We start from the raw sequence: 27959 nt of genomic DNA on the forward strand, positions 1-27959 counted from the left end.
CTACCTCATAATATATAACCAGGTGAGTCTCAGATGCTGGTTTTATGCAGTTGAAGATCTGTTTTTTTATTTAAAGTGGACCTCAGCTGTTCACCTTTGACCGCAGATGCCTTGTCAGTGCGCACGGCCTCATGCAGAGAAACGTGTGGCTCTAGAACTGAGTGTTTAAACTGATCTCTCTGGTTGAGGCTGTAAGCAGATTTACCGTGCTGGAGTCATCTGTAATCTGCTATTGCGCCAGCTCTGCATGTGGGCTCATAAAACCTATTTGAATACACACTTGTAGCGGGTACAAGCAGTCACAATCAGAGCTTTCATCCAGCAATGCAAAAAAGTGTTACTGTAGGAAAAATAACCAGCAGCAATGTTTAAAGATGAAATTATTCGTTGTTTTTTCTCATTATGTTCTTTTGAAATAAAATTTAGAAAATAGGTTTTCATTTGTGAGAGTTTTGTCCAAAATAATGATATTATTATTATTATTATTATTATTATTATTATTATTATTATTATTATTATTATTATACAATAACAACCTGCAAATCAATTGTATCAAAGGTTGGATTTAGAGAATCCAAAACATCTTCCCCATGTTTTCATGTCAATTCTGAGAAGTAAAGTCTAAATTGTGAGATTAAAAATTCTGAAAAGTCAATAAAAAAGTTTATTTAATTAGTTTAGTTCCATGATAGCTACACTGTAAATTAGTTATATCCTGTAAGTTATATCCATAAATTAACAGTTTTACATATTTTGGGATCCATGTTTTTATTAATGCTTTTGAATAGCATTATGCATCCTTGATCTTTCTTTCGACAAATTTTAGCCTTGAAAAGGCAGAAAAAGTGACTTTTATTAACATTTTTAATAGTTTAAAGTGATATATTGTCTGGGTTAGTGTTGTAAATTATAGTACAAAAACCTTGTAATAAACTTCTTCTGTTTTCTGTTTTTTTACAGATTCATTTCTATGTATTATTTCTTATACTCTCTATATATTATTTCAAACTACTAAAATGTCAATAAAAGTCACTTTATTCAACTGTAAAGTTGAATTTCAACATCAAAAGTCGGCAAAGCAGATATTAAGGTCAATATATAACATAATGCAGTTCACAACCATAAATAAACGTAAAACACTTGTGAATCACAAAATATGGAAACTGTTAACTAACAGATTCTTTTTTTTTTTTTGTGTATAAACTCAAATCTTCTAAAATCTTCTAAATTTAAATATGTAAGCTTGTTATTTTAGATGAAAACAATACAAGTTTTGAACTCATAATTGCAAATTTCCAAGGTGGTATTCAGTTCATTTAATGAAACAAATTACATACTATTATAATTGAATTGGATGATTTAAATGCATACATGGCATGTTGCATAGTGTTATACAACAATTTTACACACTAGCATCATGCTAATATGCTAAAGATTGGCAGGATCATATGTGAATTCATACAGAATTAAATTGCTGTATAAACTAGGGGTTCCTAAACTTTTTAGCTTGTAACAACAATGCCAGTAACTTGTGACCCCCAATATCCTCGTGGTTATAAATATACAAACCTTGCACACAGCGGCACGCACACACCAATACGCCCAAATCTATTCTTTGCTTAGTTTTGGAGAACGCTACTCGAAGACCTTTATGATTAGTCGTGGCCTGTATTTAATTTTAATGTACGTGAGTGCCGGAAAGGTGTCAGAATGTTAAAAAAAAAAACAACGTAATTTTTTTTTTCTTTTCTTTTTTTACGGCAGCTGGTAAAAAAACAAACATAAAATTACGTTAAATAACAGAATTTTGGGAACCAGTATAGACGATAAAATCTATTGAATCCCATTACACCCTCACAATTGCTTTGTAGATGGAATCTTACAGTAAAAGTGTTTTCTTCCTATTTTCATGGACTGTTTACAGCAAATACAACTTCTAAGTTATAGTTAGATTTTTGTCACCTGTTATGGAGGCACGTTAGCTGATCATTCATTATAAGGACTTTTATTATAATCTCATTACATTCCCAGGCTCTCTATCTCTCCCTCACTGTCTGCCAGTCATCAGGATTGCAGTCAAGGGTGATGAAACATGAAATCGTCCTCATAATTACAGAACACCGATCACTCTGATCCCAGCTGCCGTTGAGAGAAATTTCAGTACAACAAATTCCCTGAAATCTCTTTTTTTTTTTTTTTTCTCTCTTCTGCTGCCGCTGGTTATATAAATGTACAGCTTAACTCTCTCCTGCAGTGGCGGGTTAATCTACAGCAGGAGAAGCCAGGCAAACCCCCACAATGGCGTCTGATTATGCAGACACCAAGAAGAGTTTTGCGGTATATGTGGGTCAAGACGGGTGTTTCTGTAAGATATGAGGAGCTGGATATGCCAATGGTACTTTGTTCTGTTCACACTTATTAATTGTGCGCAGTTCGTTTCATCGGATTTCATCTCAAAATGTAGAAATCAGAATTGTGCTTGCTTTTTGATGCACTGCGTTGAAATGCTTTTACATTCACAACTGAAAAATTCTATTTAAATGCCAAAATTGACTTACTGGAAAACACAAACATTGAGTTTGTTAGCGTTGGAATACTCTTGTTTACATATAAAATGAAGTACTCGTGGCGTTTTTATAATTCACGTCAACTATTGTTTTCGTAAGTTTGTCCTTTGAGAACCCTTTTTAAAAGTATGTATTTTCAATCTTTTAAAAATGTCATTGTCATGTTACAGAACAGCCAAAGGTCTGGTTAACGTCTTTTAAATGGTCTGTGATCATTCTGAATTTAAAACACCTTAAAGTACACATGAAATCAAAACTAGCCATATTGATTTTGTTAGCTCATGAAGTCTGGAAATGCACTTACTGTTTGTTTTCAGTTAAATTACTCACAAGTTATTGGCATTGTCGTTTTTGGAGTCTCGAGCTAAAAAGTTTCTAGTCTTATAGATGTGCAGATGAGCAAATGCTTTAATAAATACGTATTTCAGATGTTATCACAAACATCAAATAGATGTCTATGCTACGTATATGTGTTATTCGGCTGTGTATACGCGTATAATACGCGTCCAATACTTGTTTTCCCCACTGTATATGTATGTAGGTAAGCATCCAGTTGTATTTTCTCATATTTGCACATGTGCACTATTATTGTTGGTGCACGAGTGCCTGAAATAGCTCTGTGTTGCATAAGAAACACCGTTCCGTCCTAGACCCAGCATTCCTGTACACATGCTTCTTACTTAAAGACTGTGGCATGTGAGAGCAAAAATATGCAAATAGTTAAATGCGGCAAGCGCATGTGAAAACACCCCCAGGTCACGAACATGAGCCAGGGCAAATTAGAGTGAGTGCAATGCCATAAAGGTGCCGATAGGAGTAGAAAAGGTTGCTGGTGATCTACTGACAATGCATAAATTAAAGAACACAGATGCATCGGCTCAGCAGATTAGGTTGCAAGCGAGAAGAGCTGATAATGAAAAGATGCAGATAATTTATTACTAACACATGGGGAAACAATGGTGATTGTGATTAGGATATTTCTGAAATTGTCTGGATTGACCTTTAACTCTCAATGGGAGAAATGAAGGCTTTAGGTTAATTAAAACCTTAGGGAATATGGCCTGAAACGTATGCTAGTACATTAGGTTGCATTACAGAATGTCAGGCTAAATTTATAGCACAATGTACACGTACTTGCTCTGTTCTCAGTGTTACTGCATTAGAGGCTCATGTTGAAATGGTTGATCTAAATTCTGTGACAAATTGGATGGAATGTTGCGATGCTGTTAATAGTCGTGCAAATATGTCTAGACATTGTGTTTTTAACAATGAAAAATCACTTCAGATTGGACTGAGTTGTGTAACAAGAACATCAACTATTGTTTTCTCATGCTTGCATAGCTAAAAATGATTGTGTTGCTGTATATTTTGGCCACACGTTCAGAACCATGGAAATAAAATGAAAACTTTGTTTTCTTTTGTGTTAGGTTTGTTTTTTGTTTTAACAGTTTTGTTTGTTTTTGTGTTACATCTGAAAAGTTTTGTATGTTTTTGTATTATGCTTTTGAAGTTTTGTTTGTTTTTGATTGCATTTCATCCGTTTTGTTTGTTTTTGTGTTACGTTTTATGTGTATTTGTTTTTTTTTGTTACGTTTTAAATTTTGTGTAATGTTTGTTTTTGTTATATCTGAATAGTTTTGTTTCCTTTTGTTACACTTTAGCAGTTTTGTTTGTTTTGTTATGCTTTAAGCTGTTTGTTTGTTATGTTTTAACAGTTGTTTGTTTTGTTATGTTTTAAAAGTTTAGTTTGTTTTTGTTATGTTTTAACAGTTTTGTTTGTTTTTGTTGTTTTAACAGTTTTGTTTGTTTTTGTTATGTTTTAACAGTTTTGTTTGTTTTTGTTGTTTTAACAGTTTTATTTGTTTTTGTTGTTTTAACAGTTTTGTTTGTTTTGTTATGTTTTTACAGCTTTGTTTGTTTTTGTTACATTTTAACAGTTTTGTTTGTTTTGTGTTAAGTTTTAACAGCTTTGTTTTTGTAACATTAAGTTTTGTTTTTTGTTACATTTTGACAGCTTTGTTTGTTTTTGTTACGTTTTAACAGTTTTGTTTGTTTTTGTTATGTTTTAACAGCTTTGTTTTTGTTACGTTTTAAGTTTTGTTTGCTTTTGTTACATTTTAACACTTGTTTGTTTTTGTTACATTTTTAAGTTTTGTTTGTTTTGAGTTACGTTTTAACGGCTTTGTTTGTTTTGAGTTAAGTTTTAACAGCTTTGTTTTTGTTACGTTTTAACAGCTTTGTTTGTTTTGTTACGTTTTTACAGCTTTGTTTGTTTTTGTTACATTTTAACAGTTTTGTTTGTTTTGTGTTAAGTTTTAACAGCTTTGTTTTTGTAACATTAAGTTTTGTTTTTTGTTACATTTTGACAGGTTTGTTTGTTTTTGTTACGTTTCAACAGTTTTGTTTGTTTTTGTTATGTTTTAACAGCTTTGTTTTTGTTACGTTTTAAGTTTTGTTTGCTTTTGTTACATTTTAACACTTGTTTGTTTTTGTTACATTTTTAAGTTTTGTTTGTTTTGAGTTACGTTTTAACGGCTTTGTTTATTTTGAGTTAAGTTTTAACAGCTTTGTTTTTGTTACGTTTTAACAGCTTTGTTTGTTTTTGTTACGTTTTAACAGCTTTGTTTGTTTTTGTTATGTTTTAACAGCTTTGTTTGTTTTTGTTACGTTTTAACAGTTTTGTTTGTTTTGTGTTACGTTTTAACAGGTTTTTTGTTATGTTTTAAGCATATTGTTTGTTTTTGTGTTATGTTTAACACTTTTGTTTGTTTTTGAGTTATTCTTTTGAACAGTTTTGTTTGTTTTAGTTTTCTTCTTTCTTTAATTGGTTTCTTTGTGTCAAGTCACAGAGCTTTATGTTTTGATTTGTTTTGTTTGATGCTTTTTTTAGCTTTCCCCTCACAGTCGTCTAACTGATTTTAAAACCTTTTTATGAGAAAATATAAGTTCAAGCAGTCACTCCATATCAAGGAAGACGTGTGGGTCGCTGGTAATTTATTCTCCCTTTGTGTTGTATTTTTCTACCTCACGTTTGCTCCTCCTCCCCAGTCTGAACTCAATGTTCTGTCTCTCCACCCCGCTGAAACTTTACCTTTAACCTACATGAGGGAACTATGCCTGTCTTTCTCTCCCCCTTTTCACTCCTTCCTTTCAGCTGGTATTTTCATCCCCCTTCCTTCTCCCTCTGTTGTTCGCAGTTTCTCCACGTGCAGTGAGCACGTGGGAGGAGTTCCCTGCAAGAATGTGTACAAACACGCACACACATATGGAAATGCATACCGCAACAGCCAGTCTGGGCTGTAAAAAACAAACAGGCTTGACAAACACACCTCCCACTAAACAACTAGCCTTAAGATTCTTCATACGATTGTCTTTATGGGATGCTGGCAATGTTATATGTAAGCATAGCACGAATAAACAGGAACAAACATCATTATCTGCAGTCAGAGCTCTTTGTCTCTCAAAGTCACGCGAGATTAAAGATCAGCTGTTCGCTCGGGTGACGCTAGTTCTGCACGTGGCTTTTCTCCGCCCTCTGTTTTGCCTGCTGTGATTGACAGGAGCTTGGAGTCTGGTGATTGGACAGAGAGTTCTGGCTCCACCCATTGATTTCGAGAGCTGTGTTTATACTGGAAAATGTAGAGCACCGAGAAGGGTGATGTCATGAGAGAAATTAATGAAGGCAAACGAAACGTTCATTTCTTTGCTGGAGCTTTTAGCTTCTTGTTTTATTTTTAGTAATGAGATGTTTTTATAATTAGGATTTTAATAGTCATTAGATATTGTAGTTGATTTAGTATTTTAAAGAAGAAAAGGAAAAGGTCATACTCCTATTGGGATTAGTGCCCCTATTATGCTATTTTAATGTATATATATATAAAATATATATCAGAAAATATATATAGAAAAATATTATCAGACATAATTTATTTCATTTATTTGAAACATTTATTTCAGCTAGAATAAAAGCAGTTTTTTATAAATTTTTAGCCCCTTTAAGCTATATATATTTTTGATAGTCTACAGAACAAACCATCGTTATACAATAACTTGCCTAATTACCCTAACCTGCATAGTTAACCTAATTACCCCAGTTAAGCCTTTAAATGTCACTTTAAGCTGTATTTCCAAAACAACTAACCATAGAGTTAAAGGACAATAGAGATATCAGTCTGTAAACATGTTTTGTACTCTAAATGAGGAAAATAAACATCCGTTATAAATGTGACCAAAAAAGTATGTGAGTTTACAGTATACAATATACTTTGTAGAAATTCTGTTAATTAAACTGCACAACCCAAAAGAAACAATACTAATCACAAGGATAAGAGTTGGTTCTCTATAGAACAAACATGATTGATTTTATTTTATTTTTATATTTTTGCATTTATGAGGAAAAAGTGTCATTATGGATGTGACTTCTCTCCGTTATTGCCACTTGTGTGACTTTGGTAAATCAAATATAATAGTTTGAAAACATTAACAAATACACTTTTGAGTATTTCTAAAGTACTGTAAAATACTTGCTTGGACACAAAAAAACTTAAATGGTTTCTGTATTTTGGTGAAAACCAAATTTTTTATGGCAAGGTTGACATTTGCATGGAATTGCTCATATATTATTTACCAGGTAACCTACTATGTTAGGTGTGCAATCTGACACAATGACAAATTGTGAAGCGTTTTCTCTTGTTAACGGCAGGGAAAGAGTTAAATGAAAACATTTATCAATTTTACACACACCATAAAACCAGCCATACATGTAAAGCCAAATAATGTCCTTCAGTTCGGTCACGTCCAGCGGCCATCATCTTTGAACCAATCTGTCTGTTCCACAGCTCCGTTTGATAGACGTTTGCTCACACTTTATTTTGCTGTCTGAAGTGCGTCAAACCAACAAAACGCCCAATTTGCGCCACAGGATGCCTAATACAATCTTTGCATTGACTTCACATGTAAATCACTCTACTAACTGCACAGGCTGAAAAACAATTCCCCCGCTCTCATGTAATGTTATGATTGTGAAGGCGCAGGTGAGACGTCATTTTTTTGAGAGACACTCAAATACATCATGTGTGCTGCATGTAATTGCAAACTGAAATATAGCTGGATGTTTCATCAGATTATAATTTTTTTGCGATTTTTATTTTGCATTTCATTTAAATTTTTCAGCAATTGCGAACAACTTTTCTTTTTTATGGTTTTCTGGGTCTTTTTTATGGTTTTCTGCAGAGTTTAACTGTATTCAGGTAAAAAAATTGAATAATCAAATGTAAATGAATAAGTATAGTCTTCATTGTATAAAAAATAAATATAACACATTTTTGGATAAAACTACAAATGTTATAATTGTTTTGAATTGGCTTGAAATCGTATAGTCACAAGCCTTAAAAACACAAGCAAAATGCTAAACTTTCACTCTATTAAAATAAAACTTCGCAACGACTCCACAATGTGCTGAAATGAAGTTCCTGGTCAACTGTAATCCCAACTTGACATTTTAGATTCCGTGATGTGACTATTGCAGATGCGCACATTGCAATACCGATGCTTAAACAATATATTGTGCAGCCCTACTGCTGATCCAGGTTTTCTGTGGCTTCTGTGTGTGTGTTCATTCTGTCAGCAGGACACACAGCACTGCTGGATATACAGTCAGTCAGCAGCCATGGGTGAAAATACACAATAAGGGCACAGATCAGGACGGAGCTGTTGAGCAGCAATGCCACCTGCCTCTGAAAGACACATTCATATAGCAGGCCTATGTCATGTTCCAACACATCTCGCTTTTTACAGCATATTAACATAAGCATTTACATATCTTCATTCAGGATTATTATTTTATCCATAAATCTAAAACCATTTATTTCAAAATCAATGTTAACTGAGATTTTATTACTAAAAGTAAACTGGTAACACTTTACGATAAGGTTTGATTAGTTAATGTTAATAAATGCGTTTACTAACATGAAGAAACAACGAACAATATATTTATTACAGTATTTGTTCATGTTAATGTGTAAACTATAACTCTCGAAATTAAAATGATTATTTAAATGAATGTAAAGTTTCTATTTGCAGCATAATTTTAACGCAATAACAAATCACGAATGTTAATGTTACGTTTCATGTTAATGAGCTTATGAACTCAATGGGATGTTCAATCGTTAGTTCGTTTTAGTTTGCCGTGCATTAACTAATGTTAACAAGCATGAATTTGGATTTTATTAATGCATTAGTAAATGTTAAACTATGATTATTAAATGCTGTACGAGTATTGTTCATACTTAGTTCATGTTAGTAAATACATTGATCAGTGAAACCTTATTGTAAACCAGGGATGTCAAACTTAATTCCTGGAGGGCCGCAGCCCTGCACAGTTTAGTTTCAACCCTAATTAAACACACCTGATCAAACTAATTGATTCCTTCAGGCTTGTTTGAAACCTACAGGTAAAGCTACGGTCACACTGGGCTTTGTGTGTGCGAAATTCTGTTGTACTGCGCTGCGAAAAGGGGCTGGATTCAACAAGATGATTAGACATTAAAAAAGCGAGCGATTGCTCCATGTTTTAAATTTCTGTCCAGAGAGGTCCTGTTTTGATCCTCGATTGGTCTCAGGCAGTCAAGTGATGTGTTTTCACAGGTGAGAGTTTACCAAGCTTGAACTTTGCACCCAGCGAACAGCGAAACTTAACTTAACGCATGACCCGCGTTTCCGGTGTGACGCATTCGCGTGCGTATGAATGGAAGTCTATGGGAGGAAAAGTCAAGTGTGACCACAGCTTAAGTGTGCTGGAGCAGGGTTGGAACTAAACTGTGTAGGACTGCGGCCCTCCAGGAATTGAGTTTGACATCCCCGTTGTAAACTGTAAACTTATACTATAACCATTCAGTTTAACCTAAATTTCATCTAGTTTAATTTATACTAAAATAAAGAAAGACTAATAAAAAAGACCAAAACAAAATTAGTAAAACTTTAATCAGAAAATATATGAATAGTTGTTTTGAATTAAATTAGTTGATTTAAAAATTACAACAGTATCCCAAAAGGCATTTGGGTTGCAAAAAACCATATGCGAAATTGCATAACATCAGCAAAGCTCTCTCTCTTTTTTCCATGTCAAAGTCCAGAAAAAGCAAACAAAAAGTACTAAAAATATACCAAGTTAAATATAGCTTTGTGTTACACATGCGGCCTGAGGTTGTTTATTCACAGGGGGAGAGGAAAAGTAAACTAGGGATGGGATTAATATATGGATTTATTTATTTAAAAATCTTGTTGTTTTCATACCGTTTGAAAAGTAATTGATAAAGTATATCCATAATGTATCAGTATATTATGTATTGAAGGGCTTTATTCTGCGAAAGCAACCAGCTGTACATTGTCTCTTGCTTATCACACTGCTACGTGCTGCAAAAATGCACGGTAAAAAAATCCTGGTTGCCTTAAATTTTTATGCTGAATCAAATTAACCTTATGAGTCCATTGAATTTATATTATGTTAAACTGACTTAAAACTTCTTGCATAACTTATAAAATTAAGTTTTAACAAGATTAATTTTGTTTAATAAGTTACAATGAACTAAAAATATATGCTGTCAGGATTGTTCATATAATTTTTACTGTGTGTTGCTTAATATTCAGTCACAAATGATACAGCAGAGCACCAGATAAAGATGTTTTTAGTACACAGATGAGCTTGTGTTATTAATCTAATCAGTTGTTAATGGTGTATAACATACATTGGAATGTCATTGAAAACATGTAAATATAACAGCACAAAATTTTTAAAAATGTCTTTGACATTTAATAAAGGTATTTTTATTCTACTTCTTAAACACTGTTGAATCAAATGAACTTTTCCAGTCATCTCAACTTACATCAATCAAAAAATATTTAATTAAACCCTGAATAACTTATTAAAATACGTTGGCCATTTCTCAATTCTGGTCGTGTCTTGCCTAGTTACCTCAGAAGAATGAACTCGGGATACCACAAGAACAGAGAACGCATCCTGTGAGAAATGAAATGCTTCGTTCTTTTTGTTGGTCACGTGACCTTCATATGTTTTTAATGGAAGATTATTTAAACATTCAGCATTCATACAGCGATTTGTTGCTTTTCCCCTTTTCATTATATATACTGTGCATAACGACATTATAAAAATACTTTGCACAAAAAAAAACTTTCACAGTCTCATTTTGGGAAACTCTTGAGACAAATAAGTTATATCTCTGAGCTTTAATAATAAATCTATATTGAATGCTGTGTGTCCCACCTTATTCAGCCCCAATGACTTCTGGGACTTCTCGGACTAGTTTTGCGCTCAAGTCTGCACTGATGCGTCCTTGTAATCAAGAACACATCCAGGATCATTCACGTGTCCTCTATTCTTGCGGTCTTGAGTTTTTAAACTGAACGTTGGCAGTTGATGATGCCATTACACGAGAAACACGAGGGCGCAAGATGTTTAATGAAATTGATTTAATAAAATGTTAACGCTTTAATCAAAATCAGATCACATTAGAAATTATATAAAAACAAATAAAACATAAACATAAAAAAATCCTAATTTTGTTTGTTTAATAAGGGTCTTACACAATGAAATGTAAATTAAAAGATGTATTAAGCTGGGTCTTAGTTGCAGTTTAAGTTAATTCTATTTTGCAAGATAATTTTGACAACTCTTTGTTTTGCTTTAGAGCATAACACACATTTTGTTGTGTTTTAGAACCGTCACAGTTCAGAAAATTCAGATCTGTTGCATCAAAATGCATTTCAAAGACTTTCCTTGTAGACTATTTCAATGTGGTGATGTCATTGACCCATGGACATTTCCTGCCTGTTGTCAAACTACTTCATAACAGAAACAAGAGACAATTTAATGATAACTTTACGTTAAAACACCTGTCATAGGATTATTTATCAATATTTGGACTTTTTTGGATTCTCAGAAGCTATGGAAATTAAAAATGTAAAACAGGAAATACATTTGGACCATTGTTATTGTTTACATTGTTTACATTACAAAATGCTCTATACTAATAACGTAAGCCTGTTTTTCAAACCTAAAGATACACAGGGTGATTCAAGAAGAATACCACAACTTTGAAAATCTGAATTTAATCAAAGAAACATGGTGGAACCTTGGGTAATTAATCAATGTGAAGAGTAGTTCAACGTTTATTTTCAGTAAAAAACAAGTTCAGATGTTCATTATGACCCCCCTTCAGACACTCGAGTGACATCAACCCAAAAGTTGTGGTACAGTTGAAGTCAGAATTATTAGCCCCCTTGAATTTTTTTTTTTTTTTTTTTCTTTTTAGATATTTCCCAAATGATGTTAACAGAGCAGGGAAATTTTCACAGTATGTCTGATAATATTTTTTTTCTTCTGGAGAAAGTCTTATTTGTTTTATTTCAGCTAGAATAAAAGCAGTTTAAAAAGCATTTTAAGGACAAAATTATTAGCCCCTTTAAGCTATATTTTTCTCGATAGTCTACAGAACAAACCATTGTTATACAATAAGCTGCCTAATTACCCTAACCTGCCTAATTTACCTAATTAACCTAGTTAAGCCTTTAAATGTCCCTTTAAGCTGTATAGAAATGTCTTGAAAAATATCTAGTCAAATATTATTTACTGTCATCATGGCAAAGATAAAAGAAATCAGTTATAAGAAATAAGTGATTAAAACTGTTGTGTTTTAAAAATGTGTTGACAAAATCTTCTCTCCGTTAAACAGAAATTGGGGGAAAAAAATAAACAGGGGAGCTGATAATTCAGGGGGTTTAATAATTTTGACTTCAACTGTATTCTTTTTGAATCACCCTGTACTTCTTGTGTAGAAATGGGCCATAGAACAGTTACCCATGTTATGCTACTTTCCGGCAAATATTTCAACAGCTTTTCTGTGTCTCCACCCTTTGGTTTTATTAGGACCGTGTTTGGTTTGTATTTTAGCTACAAGGCCAGTGCTTTGTGAAGACCAGCTGACATGTTTTGGCTAAAATATCACCAGTATGGAGCTGGAAAAAAAAAGCCCATTCATGCACATTCAGCCAGTTGCCAAAAGAGCCCTGTTGCAAAGCATGCTTTCCAAAGCATTGACAGATTGGAGTAAAGAAAAGTTCCTGAAATAGACTTGAATGCTTGAGTATTGTTTTGGCACAACCCTATACCATACACTGAGACTGTCAATAGACTCTTTCTCTTGCTGAACTGTATTGCGTTCTCCATCTCACTGGTCATGCTGTGTCTTTTTAACCACCAAGGTTAGCTTCTGAGAGATGGTATTCAACGTAACATAATTTTATTAGTACATTTTCAATGCACTTACATATGAATAAGAGAAATTTATTATCACCATTTGAATTTTACAATGTTTATTTTTTTAAATAGAAGCTACAACGTAAAAAGTGATTCGTTTCTTCCATTTAACAAAAAAGTAAGTAAACCTTTTGCCTTAAATGTAGCAAGCTGACTATACTTAAAGTGAGTAAACCTAAACTAGTAAACTGTAACTAGGAAATATTAAGTTCATTTTTGTAATTATGCACATTGTTCATTTAATTAGTTTTAAGGTGACGAGTTTACAAATTATTTTAAGTCAACAAATTGCTTTAAAACAACAGGTTTACTCACTTTTTTTTTAAGCCAACTAAATGCTTTTACCGTTCATACCTGTTTCCACATTTAAATGTTTCATAAATGGAGCAACATCACTATAGATTTTCATTTTAATGTACTAAATAAAATCCAAAAATTCTACATTAGAAATACTTTTACTGTCATTAGAGACTGAGGCTTAATCCAAATCCTATTTTTGTACCCCTCACCCTTCCCCTTGGCCCTTAAAACAGAGTGTGAATGGGAAGGGCTTCAAAATGTACCCCATAGAAACGGGAAAGCACTACAGCACCAGCACACGTCATCATATGCCATCATGCTCTCTTGCTTCTTATGAGATTGATGATCTCGACTGCTGTAGTTATTCCAGTTGGGTCATTTTTTAGTATTTAGAAAATCACTGAAGGCAGCGATATCATGTAATCATAATATATTGTACAATAAGATCGTAGCTGTACTGTGCATTTACACCGTCGCCATATTCATCAATGTAAACACAGGAAAACAGCATTAATGTTATATACCAGACACTGTAAAAAAGCCACTAGAATTTTTTTGATAGGGTATTCGAGTGTCATCGCGTTACAGAATGTTTTAGGACGGCTGTACAGGAGTTATTATTAGGGATTATAAATAGCAAAATTTAGTGGTTTTTATTTTAGCGCTTTTGTTTTTGTTTTTTTTTTTAAACATGGTAAAACACGACGCCGTTATGAATGTATTAAAACCTATGTTTGTTTGTTGTAAAAATTCGTATTAATGACAAAAAATACTAATTTGTGCATCTACTTACTACATACAAATTTGTACAAAGTCACCACTAAAATGACAAAAAGTAAAATTAAGTGTTTTTTTTTTGTTTGTTTTTTTTTTTAAGATCAGGCTGGATACTCTGAAGAATGTTGGGGAAAAAAGCAGCCACTCACATCCATTGTACAAAACAATGAAAGTCAGTGGATGTTATTTTCTAGCATTCTTCTTCAGTATATCTTTATTTGTGTCAATCAGAAGAAAGAAACCGGTTTGGATCAATTAGAGGATGAGTAAATGATGACAATATAGATTTTTTTTTATCGAAATTTAAATGATGAAAAAAAAAAAAATAAAATAAATAAATATATATATATATATATATATATATATATATATATATATATATATATATATATATATATATATATATATATATATATATATATATATATATATATATATATTTATATATATATATGTATATATATATATATATGTATATATATATATATATGTATATATATATATTTTTTTTTAATAGAAACTATTCTATTAAGTAAAGAAAAAAATCTTCCACCATAATTTGTTAAAAAAAAAAAAAAAAAAAACAAGATTTGTGATTCATCATAATGAAAAGTCATTAAATGTGTTTATAAATCTCAATCTGAATGTGATTTGTTTGTGCTAAATGTTGTGATGTGATGTGATTCATGTGTACTATAGTACTGTTTGCCTAAGAAAATACCTTTAGATGAAAACAGACAGAGAGAGCTAGAGAAAGGTCAGGGATGAGATATTTTCTGTTGGCCTCGTTGTGCTGGGAGTCTGACGCTGTCTGAACAAAAGGCCCATTGGCTGGCTGTAACGGACCTCAACTGCCATGCGGACGCTTTTGTTTGCAGATCAGAGCTGTGGGTAAACCCACTCTGCTCCCGCTCACTTCTATCTGGATCTCTGCAAACACAGAATAATTACCAGCACAATTAATCTGTGTTGATCTCTAATTGTCATCATGGGCCTGGTCCGTATGCGCAATAATAAATTGTTGAATCACCTGCAGCTCCGGTTTTAATTAAAAATATTACGACAGCAGATGTTTAACTTATTAAAAGATCCAGTTTGGCTTTAATTTTTATAATAGTGTTGGTATTCGCACACAATAGTGTTGGTATTCAGACAGGTTGTGGCTGTCAAAACCAGCTTTGTTTCTGACTCAGAGTCTGGTGTGTCGCATTTAACACGTGTTTCTACATTCCAAGAATATAAAGACAGCTGCTTGCTTATTAAGCTGTAGATCAGGTATGTTTTGCTTCTGAAGAAATTATATTTGTGTACGTGTGTTTGTTCAGCACAGTTTTCACAGCTGGTAAACAGAGCAAAATTTTCTTGTCATGGAAAAACTGTGATTTCTTCTGAGGATGTCTTGTTAAAGGGGACCTATTATGCAAAAACCACTTTTATACAGGGTTTAAACACAGTCGTGTGGTAAGAGTGTGTGAATATAATTAGCTTATAATGGTAAAATTTTCTTCATTTTATTTTTTTATAATCACACTTTATATAAACAGTCTGCAGAAACACTTTGACATTCTCCCTTTGTACGTGTCATCAGAGTGGGAAAGCCCCTCCCATTAGTGATGATCTCTGCCTCATTAGCATCTTGTTTTGGAATCTGTCACTATGCTGACACATAGGCATTTGTAGCCTCCCCCTCTTATAAATAGAGGGCTTGGGCACAATCTCATTTGAATTTAAAGCGACAGTCACCAAAACGGCACAATTTGTATTAAAACCTAAAAGGGGTAGCTTTAAAGAGTTATAAAACATTATTTGTGGGGTATTTTGAGCTGAATCTTCACAATCAGAGATTATTTTACATCTTGTTTCCGTGAGCATCTTTCTATCATGCTTTAGCTTTGAGGATAATTTACTGTATAGCTTTGCTGTTATTAATGGTTGTAGTACTATCAATTCCATTTAATAGGTACACATTTTGTGGAAAATGCTGATTAGTGCTTCACAAAATTCTCATGGCATCTTCAAAATGTCAAATAATTATTTTTTTAAATTTAGAGTGTTGAAATACAGAAACCTACAATGCTATAGGTCAATTTAATACATTTCCTATTTTGCTTAAGACATACTTATTAATGTAAATTTCTCTTTGTATTAATGTAAGACCTGACTTGACAGAACAATATATCAGATATATCATAATGTTTGCAGTGGGGATTTTTTCCCAGTCCTCTTTAGAGTGTCAAGAGTATCAGTTGACTAGCATTACCATTAGCGAATAGTTTAGGTATACCGGCAAACCTTACACAGTATTACCTTGCCACCCCAAGGACAGACTCCAGTTGATAGAGACCAAAGTTGTGTCCCAAATGACACACTGTGCACTTATACACTCAAACGTGTGGTGTTGTCCCAAAGGAACACAAATGTTGTTGTTGTTGTTTTTGCTGGAAATTCAGACCGTTTACCTGTCACCATTTGCCAAATTCATTAAATAAATTACTTCCCTACCGAATTACCAAAAAACCTGTCATAAGTACAACTGCATTCACCATCAGGTGGCATAATCATATCTATAGGAGAATATTTATTATACAATTCTAAATAAATAATGTAATTCAAGATTAGCCTCCCAACAGCTCCTCCTATTCCACTATGTAAGTTGCGACCATTGAGTGCATTGATTCCAGACTGCATTGATTCCAGACTTTTCCTAATTTTCCTCCATTCCAGATGTTTTTCTGGTAAATAATTACATCATCCAACCGCATACTTTATAAAAAAAAAAAAAAAAAATGTTTTATTGTGTATGCAATACTTATACGTATACTACAAATGGTGCCAAATAGTACAAAATTCGGGATTCATCTCCAAAGTGTGTCTTTTAATCTGATAATTCAGCCTGATCTAATGAGGAATTCAACTACATTACATAACTGTCTAATTCGTAAAGGTCCCCCAAACCCCACCCTTTAACACAACTGTCATTAGGGGATGAGCAAATCGTTCTTAAATGTGCGAATGAGATTGTACAAGTTTATATACGAGTTGGCCAATAAATCAAAAGGCTACTAATTGCCTTGAGATTGTGTTTGATTGATCCATATGTGTGTATGTAGAGTTATTTATTTGTTTTTGGTATTTATAAATGGGAATATATCAGTGACTCAATCCATGTTTTTTCTCTGTTTTATTTTTAGATGCCGCTGAGGAGTTCTTTGAATATGATGCTGAGGAGTTTCTGGTGTTCCTGACGCTGTTGATCACAGAAGGACGGACTCCAGAATGCTCAGTAAAGGGGCGGACAGAGGGCGTTCACTGCCCACCCGCTCAGTCAGCTATGCCGGTCCTCACCAAACATGAATGCAGTGACAAAATACCACAGGTGAGGAGGTCACACCTTTTTTTATCTACTCAATGTGCAGTGTATGTAAGCTTATGTATGTAATGAACCATTTCCACTGAGTGATATGGTATGGTTCAGTATGCTTTAATGAATGTTTAAACTTTCAAAAGGTACCAAAAACCGAACCGCACCATACTCCTTTTCAGGTACTCTTTCCTAGCACAACAAAAGGCAGAGTTAGATGAGCAGCTGAATGCTATTGGTTTACAGAGATACGTCACTAGCTTGTACACAAGCCAGGAGAATAAAAACAAAGGAAGCGCCATTTTTAAATACACAGCTGAGACATTACATCGTAATAATATACATATAATAGAGAGCCATGGTTGACCCAAGCTCAAACAAAGCTTACTGTCATCTTGATAAACAGCCACAAAGCCAAAAAGAAGACCAGAATCTGCCCTGTGTCCTGTTGTTATTTACGAGGCTGTCTCAAAGCATGAGTGGTTTTATTTTCTCTAGAGAGCTCGCGTGCACATATATATTTAAAATAATAAACTTGAGTTCACAATAATAATCTGCGCATGATTATTGAAGTGCTTCTGACATCGGATCCTTTTTGAAATGGACAAGCGCAAGAGTGAAGCGAGAAAAAAAAGGAGCAAATGATTCTTTTAGCAAGCTAAAAACATAAACAAACTGCTATGTTTAATTATTATCATCACCTTTTGGACTATTATAAACTCAGAATGACAAGATGTTAATGTTACCTGTGCTGATGAAGAATAAAAATGAGAGGTTTGTCAGTGCAAATTGCTTAGTGGTTAATAAGTGCATAACATATAGCACCATGGTGCTCGCGGTAACCAGAGTTCGATTCCCGGCTCCAGGTCCTTTGCCGACCCTTAATCTCTCTCTGCTCTCAACTTTTTCCTGTCAATTATCTGCACTATTTTATCTATTAAAGGTAACAATCCCTAAAAAGAATAAAATAAAAAAAGTTGTGTATGTTTTGTATCATTTATGAACCCAAATAAGGCCTAAATGTATGTTTTGGGTATTTTTTGTTTGTAATTGGTAACTTTTCAGAGACTGTAAGGCTCTGTATGTTTTCATATATGTTTTATTATATATATATATATATATATATATATATATATATATATATATATATATATATATATATATATATATATATATATATATATATATATATATATATATATATATATATATATATATATATATATATATATATATATATATAAATATATATGTTTAATAAATCTGTTTATTAAATCTGTTTAACGGAGAGAATAATTTTGTCAAAACATTTTGAAACATAATAGTTTTAATAACTCACCTCTAATATCTGATTTATTTTATCTTTGGCATGATCACAGTAAATAATAATTGACTAGATATTTTTCAAGACACTTCTTTACAGCTTAAAGTTACATTTAAAAGCTTAAGTAGGTTAATTAGGTTAACTAGGCAGGTTAGGGTAATTAGGCAAGTTATTGTATAAAGATGGTGTGTTCTGTAGACAATCAAAAAAATAAATCCTAAAGGTGCTAATAATTTTGACCATAAAATGTTTATTAAAAAATTAATAACTGCTTTTATTCTAGCTGAAATAAAACAAATAAGACTTTTTGCAGAAAAAAAATATTATCAGACATACTCTGTAAATGTCCTTGTTCTTTGTTAAACATCATTTGGGAAATATAAAAAAAAATAACTATTTATATATATATATATATATATATATATATTTCAGACGTTACAGTACTATTTTGCATTATCATTGATCTGCAGCTATAATCAATGTTCATAGAAAGATTAGTAATGAATATTTATACACAAGTAGGCCTGTTTACAGTATGTGTATAAAGCATCTGTTTTCCTCGAGTAAGAATGGTGTTGAATGCAACTTTGTTGTACCTTTGGTAAACTTTGGCAGTGGAGACGCAAGCCTGATAAAGGTTACCCGTACCATACAGACCCATACCGAACTGAACCGTACTACTTAGTGGAAATGAGGCATATAGGTACTAATTTGAGATGTTATGATGCATTCAATTATGTGGTTATGTTGTCGTTAAAAGGATAGTTCACTCAAAAATGACAGCTTACTTACCATTTACACTCCACATGTGGTTCCAACTCTTTATGAGTTTCTAATCCCACTAAACACAAAATAAAAGATATTTTTAAAAATGTTGGATAAAATATGTTGGAAATAAAATATGCTATGGAAGTCGATGGTTATAGGTTTCCAGCTTTTCTAAATTATTTTTGTTTATCAAAAGAAAGAAACTCAAGCATGTTTAGAACGAGTGTAGGTCAGCAAATGATTTAACAATTTTTATTTTTGGGTGAACTAACCTGTTTAACTACACTCACGAATGCACAGAAGAAAGAAGTAAATAACAAGAGATGCAAACCTTATTGTAACAAAGACAGGAAGACATTGTGCAGTGTCAACTTGAGAATAGAGTGGACTTTTTTAAATAAGCTTTATTTTTAATAAAGTTTTAGACGGCATCACTAAGAACTTGCTTTATTATTTTTTGAATGAATTCAAAACACGATTCGATGCTGAATTTTCGGAAAAATCCAAAATAAGACAATGCTGTTCCTACTATATTGGATCCGACAGTAATGTTACACCACAGTATGTGGCCACTATTGCTTTTTTATTATTGCAAATACTTTGAATACTAAGTATTTATGCATGTTTAACAAATCACAGCAGTGTCCATCTATGAAGGATATAATCTGTCAAACATGCATGCAGATGTTTGCATGGGTGGACAAACAGCTGACTGCGTAGAGGAGACACACAGCTGAAGACTTTCTTTGTTCTGATAAACAGAAAAGAAGAGATTTAAAAAAAAAAAAGCTGGAAACATATAACCATTGACTTTCATACTGTAGTATATTTTATTTCCAACATATTTATCCAACATTTTTCTAAATATCTTTTGTTGTGTTTAGTGGAGTTAGAAAAGGCTTGGAACCACATTAGGGAGAGTGAATGTTCTTTTTTGGGAGAACTTTTCCTTTTAACGACAACATAAGGATATAATTTAATGCATCATAACATCCTAAAACTCAAATTTGTCAACTGTACCAGTGGACATTTGCTTCTGAGTGTGTTCCAGTGAAGGGAGGTCAAAATAGAGCAGAACATTACCTGTTACTTCTGAATTATGATGATTTTTAAAACGTATAAATCTTGACAATATTATACGATGACCTCATTATTATTTTAATACATTTTGCTCAGTAAAATTTTGTAAACAAACTATAAAATTCTTTTTTTTTTCTCCAATACAGTGTCGTCAGGCAAGAAGAACAAGATCAGAAGTCATGCTTCTGTGGCGCAATCACATCCCTATAATGATCGAGGTGATGCTGCTTCCTGATTGTTGCTATAGTGATGAAGGCCCAACCACAGACTGCACAGACCTAAACGACCCAGCAATAAAGCAAGATGCGCTCTTACTCGAAAGATGGACTTTACAGCCAGTTCCCAGACAGTAAGACTTATTTACTTACAGTTCTTCGAAAACACTATCTTTCACACAGGAGTTTTAACAAACTTGGTTTTTGTTGCAGGAGTGGAGATCGATTTATTGAGGAGAAGACCTTGCTGTTGGCGGTGCGCTCCTATGTGTTTTTCTCCCAGCTCAGTGCGTGGCTCAGTGCCTCTCACGGAATTGTACCAAGAAACATTCTTTATAGGTAACATGCAAAAGATGTAACAGTGCCATAAACTATCAATGGCTATGCTATGTAGTGACCTGTTGATTTTTAATGTCCATAAATAAAGTTATGCTCTACATCCATTTCAGCATTTAATTCAGTTAAACACTGATAATCTCATTTGCTGTGTGTTGCAGAATAAGTGCAGCTGATGAAGAACTGATATGGAATTTCTCACAAACACCCTCTGAACATGCTTTCCCTGTCCCAAATGTGTCGCATAGTGTCGCTCTGAAAGTGCGGGTTCAGTCTTTGCCTCGCCAGCCTAGATACCCTGTACTCAAATGTAGCATCCACTCAGGTCTAGCTTTTTTGGGTAAGAGAGCCCTAGAGCATGGCGAGGGTGGCAACCAAGCAGGAGACAACCGCAGTTCCCTTCGTCTGCCAAGATCTCCACTCTTCTCCAGGCCTCTACATCCTTCTCCACCTTCCCACAGTCCTCTTAACACTCGTAAGTGTCCCCCTCGTCCTGAGTCCCCTCTCCCACCAGGCAAAGCAGTCAAATGGCTGTACTCTCGTCTAAATGGTGGTGTGGACACCCCCCCTTCAGAAACCTATAGCTTGTGTACTAATGGGGCAGAGAGCCCAAAGACTTCAAGAACCGAATCACCAATTCGTGGTTTTAAATCACTCTCAATCACAGACCCATTAGTGACCCCCAGCCCAAGCCCCAGCTCCATCTCAGGTGAAACCAACCCCCTTATTGGCTCCTTGCTTCAAGAGAGACAGGAAGTCATTGCTCGAATTGCTCAGCGACTTAATTTCTGCGACCCTACAGCTCCCCATCTCCCCGATGCTCTCTTCACTTCTCAAGAACCCCCAGGACACAAAACGACCTGGAACTCAACACAGGATAAGGAGCGTTTAAAGAAATCCAAAGATCCCCTCTTCCCAGTCCCCCAGCCTCAAAATCATAACGGAACCAGTCCAGAAATCCCTGAGAGGAGCAGGTCTTCTCTCTTTGACACCCCCTTGAGCCCTAGAGCCAGAACTCGGCTGGATAGAGTTCACAGTGAATCAAAAACTTCCCCAAAACCTTCAACATGTAGGCGCTTGGTGCTTAGTGACCAGTCTGCAGAGGGTTCTCTAATTGCAGATGCTGTTCAGGACATCTCGAGGTTGATTCAGGAGCGACTGCAACATTCCTACAGTCTCCTGAATGGCACCTATAAATTAAAAACTTCTCAAAATGAGCAGGTTGGCTCAAATCATGGAGCCCAACCAAATGGCTTTGTATCACCATTAAGCCATAAGAAGCCTACAAATGCACCCAATGGTGAGGAAAGCACAGATCCTCATATTTCTCATGCAACAAAATGTTGCAGATCTCCTGACTCTAGTCGCAGGAAGCGAGACTGTTCTCCTAGACCACTAAAAGTGGCCAGTTCAAAACTTGAAGACCACAGCGTCACAAAATCACAGCCTTTAACAGCAAGTAATCACCAACACTATGTCAGTAGAGAGTCCTGGACCTCCTTGAAAAACAACTCTAGCCATGCAAGTTCTCCTCAGGAGAATGGACTGACCCAAATTGGATACCATCAGCCCTTCAAGAACCGAGTGGCAATCAGTGAGAAAGAAGCAGATAAACACGTCCGGGATGGTTCCACTTGTCTTGAGAAAGATGAGAATCAAGAACCCTATTCATACCCTTCTAGCACACCAGCCAACCTTACTTGCAACATCTCCAGTCCTGCCCTTGCCCCCACAGAGAGCAATCTAACAGTGAGTGTATATGTCTCTCTCACCTTATGATTTATGACATGTCTGTAGTTCATATGTTAACACATATGTCAGACCTCTTAAGACTGGTTTATACTTCTGTGTCAAGTGATCGCCTCGTCTTCGTGGGTTTATACCTCTGCATGCTGTTTGTGTTGCTCTGCAATAATACTTCCGAAATGCTAGCTGGCAATGGGGGTTTTATGTTCCTCTGTGTGGAGTTTCTTTGCTCGTGTTTTGTTTTTCTTAACGCTACTTTAATGTAGAAGTAGGTAAAACTCGCTTGTTCTGAGGCGGGAACCGGCGGATGTACAACAACTTTAATCATAAGGTAAACATAAAACAACTTTCCACCTGGAGCACCTTCACGAGACTAGACACTTATAAACACTTGCTCCAATGGGTTTGTGCAGCTCTCTGTTCCACCCACACTCCTCAGCGATACCGCTATGCGTCGTTGAAACGTGTAGTTGCATTTATTGAGAGGTGCGCATCAGCGTCGGCATCAGCCACGGCAAGGGCTATGCGACCGCATACACGTGCACTTGACGCAGAAGTATAAATCAGGCTTTGTTTACACTAGGGATACATCAACACCTTTTTAAAAAAATGATCTGAGACCAATAATTCGGCGGGTCTGCCAATACAGTTATCAGTTCAATACACACGTGTATAGGGAAATGAATGAAAGAGTATTGTTTTCAAATATGACAACAAATGTTAGATCAACACAAGATATGTTAATAATCTTTCATTACCCAAATATATCCTATTACAGTGATGTTTTTGGTTCTGTGCAACATATTATTAAATTTATAACAATTATTGATAATTTTATTGCAAATCTACACAGTTCTCCACTAATCATTGATAATAATAGGAACATATCTTCTTGGAGAGAGTTTTGTTGTGTTGACCATTAAAATCAAAAGCTGTACACAGTATGAATTGTGACATTTAACACAACACAGCACTCTCTGAGATGATTTGTTCCTATTATTAGAAATGACCACAAAAACTCACATTAAATTCTTGAATAATTTCAGAACGATGTCTTCGTGGCTTTTGTTGAGCTTAAGAATTTCACAAAAGAGTACACACAGATTTGGATCTGACATAAAATGTGGTATCAAAGCCATGCATCGCTAGTACGTACAGTAGTACTTTTTGATTTAAAATGCCATTTTAGAATTAAAAATCTCACTACTTTTCAGAAAAAAAACTGTATCTGCTTAAAAACACTATACAACTTAAAATGCCTGAAATGTGACCGCTTACACACACTAGATATGCGCATATATTTTTGGCATCTGTAATTGTTTTCTACCATTTGTATAATGACCCTTTTCACATTTGCGGGTTTCTGAATAGGAGAGTACAACAAATATTTTTTTTTACAATCCTATTTTCTAAAAAGATAAAAGGAAAACTCCACAATAGTGTTATCAAGACTTTCAGAAAAAGGAAAAGAAAATTGTGAAAGACGGTAACTGTAGCCAGAAGAGAGAACACCATCAAATTTACTGTCCTGCCTATACACTCTGCATTACAAACACCTCACACAACACGGTAATTAATTTTTGTCATTTGATGCAAAGATGATACAATACATACACAACTGCATATAAATGTTCATACATTTAAAAAAATGTAATGTTAAAAACTTGCAAGGATTTACTGTGCGTTCACACCGAAATCAGCAATAGCGTCAATATCATTCACTTTTAATGCGAGCCAGAAGCGATAAGCAGCAAGGAGTGGCGGTCTGGGCGTCGTGGAGAGTTGAAATCAATTCAACTTTATGGTAATGTGCTATGACGTGGTTCAGTGGCAAGCATTCGGAATGTGAAGTCCACCACTCAAGAGGATTCCAGAACTCTGGTTTTGACTACAGTTGTTCCCAAGGGTTTGATTATTGCAGTCGCCAGATTTCCAATTATTTACCATTTTTTTAAATGTTTGTCCCTGTAAGAAAACAGTTACTGGCGAGTATATGTATATATGCATACAGTTGAAGTCAGAATTATTAGTCCACCTGAATTATTAGCCACCATGTTTATTTTTTTCCCCAATTTCTGTTTACATGAGAGAAGATTTTTTTCAATACATTTCTAAATATAATAGTTTTAATAACTCATTTCTAATAACGGATTTATTTTATCTTTGCCATGATGACAGTAAATAATATTTTACTTTTAGAAATATTATCAGACATACTGTGAAAAATTCCTTGCTCTGATAACCTCCTAAGGCTTGAGTGTCCACATACGTGGACAGCACATTTTAGCTCTTAAGTGGCTATTTAAAATACTTTAAATGCTTTATATTTTGTTACAGACATACAGTGTCATCCTGCAACTGTTTTGCAGCATATGAAATGTCCCAAACCCTACTTTTCCAAAATGGGGGAAAAAAACGTTTTTACTCTTTGATAGTCAAAGCAAGTAAAAAAATGGCTATGTTAAATATGCATTAAAATTCAGGAAAAAGTGTTTTATGTAAATTTGGACCACGAGTCCACATATATGGACATAATTTTTCTCTAAAAGTATATCGTAAATAAAAAATAAATGTAAATAAAAACACCTTGGTCCTTAAGAGGTTAAGCATAATATAAATTATGAAATATTTAAAAAAGTTAAAAAAAATAAAAGGGGGCTAATAATTTTGACTACAACCGTATACAGATATATATTATATCTTTTTTTTTTTTTTCTTAAAGCAGGACTCACATGGTAGCTATAACGACAGCACAAATTGCTGCATCAGAATATATCAGACATATGGACACATATTGGATAAGTGGAGCAAAGCCACACCACATGCAACAACTTCATCTGTCATAGACGAATTTGATAAAAAGCGCGCAACATTTTTACACTAGAAAGCATGTATTTATGTGGGAATGTAACTGATTTGCTGATATGCTGCAACGGTTCCTTCAAATATGGGATCGATGTTGCGAATTTTTCTCTCGCCGCTGGACCAGTAAAGGCAGACAGCGTCGTCACCTGGCGGCCAGAGGAAACTTTGGCGATCTCGCCACCTTTGGTGTAAACATACACCGTTAAGATGCTGTCTTAACAGTCTTCTGAAAAGGGTTTATAGTCAAAAACGCCAGTCAGAGAGTGACTGTGGACAGCTGCTACATTTTCAGTTGTCTACATTTCAGCCGGTCCTCAATGAAACCCTGCCGTTTTCAAACAAAAAAAAAAACACCATGTGTGTAAAAAACTAATGCAGTTTTAAACAAAAATATACTAGTGTAAACGCCAGTGCTGAATTTTGTCTCTTTGTCTTTTTAAAAACAGAGATGCTCCCTCACCCCTCTGAAGTCATGCGGTAACTGGAAGAAACAGAATCGTCACTCCATAGACGGCACCGCAACGAAAGCCTTCCACCCCTGCACAGGCCTACCTCTCCTCTCCAGCCCTGTAAGAGCACAGAGCACCACACACACATTCAGATCTTACTCAAAGGGCCCCAAAGCTTTGAGTATGACTCCTCAATACTCACCTCTGAATCACTTCTTGTTTGTCTCAATTACTGACCGCAGAGTTTCCGTGCTTCCTAGATGACACACTAATGAAGTCCCTCTGGCCAGTATTGACTACTAATAATATCTTACGTCATATAACTCATGGTTTTATGAATACTTTTCATTTATGCTCTGTAAATGAATCTATGAGGTTTTGTTGTTTTCAAAGCATACCAATAGCGGTTTGAGTTGTGATTGGTGCTGTATGACTCAGGCACTTGATCGTGTGTGGGAGTTTCGTGCTGTTACTCCAGATGAGTGGTGCTCTTATTCTCTAGAGATCCACTCAGATGTAATTCTCACGCTTTCTATTGGTTTTCATTAAATGTTATAAACAACTGAACTGTTTTGATCAGCATTTTCAGAAGGATATGACCAGACTAAAGAAAATACTAATCATTCCTTACCAGTAGTAGAGTTGAAGTCTGAATTATCAGCTTCCCTGTATATTTTTTTTCCCCGATTTTTGTTCAACAGAGAGATTTTTTTTTTCACCCCATTTCTAAACATAACAGTACTAGTATAGTACAAAAGATACTAGTATTCAGCTTAAAGTGACATTTAAAGGCTTAAATAGGTTAATTAGTGTAACTAGGCAAGTTAGGGTAATTAGGCAAATCATTGTTTAACGATGGTTTGTTCAGTAGACTATCGGAAAAAATATAGCTTAAAGGGGCTAATAATTTTGTCCTTAAAATGCTTTTTAAAAAATAAAAGCTGCTTTTATTCTAGCCGAAATAAAACAAATAAGATTTTCTCCAGAAGAAAAATTATTATCAGACATACTGTGAACATTTCCTTTCTCTGTTAAACATCATTTGGGAAATATTTTAAAAAGAAAAGAAAATTCAAAGGGGGCTAATAATTCTGACTTCAACTGTATATCTCGATAGGTATTTATTTATTTAGATTGTTTTATTAAAAGCTGATATTCAAGTGTAAAACTAGAAATATTATTATTATTATTATCATTATTATTATTGCAGTAAATCATTTGTATACATATGCAAATTCAGTACAGTGTCTTGTAACAATATAAACAGCTCTTTATAAAAAGTGCAGTGTGCAAGCGGTCACAGGCCTGCAAACAAAAGATGTAAATGTATCTGCTTCCTCCTTTCCCCCCTCAGGTTCCTCAAAGAAAAAGCCAGACAGGATATTTTGATTTAGACACGTCTCTGATTCATTGCAAAGGTGTACCATGGGCTGCCAATAGGAGGTACGACTCTCTATTTTTTCATTTCCTGCTGTAATGCCATTGTTCATTATTTCACTGTGCCATTTCCTTTACTGAGGCTTTCCTACATGCACTGCCATCTGCTGTGCACACACACACACTAGAGTTATCCCTAAAGCTGCAGACTACCCAAAATGGCTGACTGAAGTGTGTGTGTGTGTACGTGTGTGTGTGTGTGTGTTTGCAGGGTTTTGAAAAGATCACAAGACTATGATGAGTCTCAGCATCAGATCCTCAGTGCCAGCGCTCCACCCGCCAACCTCAGCCTCTTGGGTAACTTTGAGGTAGATGAACAAAATGCACACACACATTTTACTTGGCTATTTCGTTGTGTAGACTTCATTAGTTTTTTATGTACAGTTAGTAATAAATGCATA

The 27959-nt window shown here is 34.5% G+C and overlaps 1 protein-coding gene across 2 annotated transcripts in view; it reads left to right on the plus strand.

Annotated features, from left to right (window-relative positions):
- The window catches only part of atosa (atos homolog A), an 85190-nt gene that overhangs the window by 43967 nt on the left and 13264 nt on the right, over positions 1 to 27959 (plus strand). For both annotated transcript variants that reach the window (XM_056477960.1, XM_056477961.1), the window contains 7 exons: positions 17169 to 17353; positions 20657 to 20859; positions 20939 to 21064; positions 21223 to 22810; positions 26119 to 26241; positions 27476 to 27564; positions 27770 to 27866. In XM_056477960.1, the coding sequence (XP_056333935.1) occupies positions 17169 to 17353; positions 20657 to 20859; positions 20939 to 21064; positions 21223 to 22810; positions 26119 to 26241; positions 27476 to 27564; positions 27770 to 27866 (2411 nt within the window). The remainder of the gene's footprint in view (positions 1 to 17168; positions 17354 to 20656; positions 20860 to 20938; positions 21065 to 21222; positions 22811 to 26118; positions 26242 to 27475; positions 27565 to 27769; positions 27867 to 27959) is intronic.

Source organism: Danio aesculapii, chromosome 18 (assembly GCF_903798145.1).
Source record: "Danio aesculapii chromosome 18, fDanAes4.1, whole genome shotgun sequence".
NCBI lineage: Eukaryota > Metazoa > Chordata > Actinopteri > Cypriniformes > Danionidae > Danio > Danio aesculapii.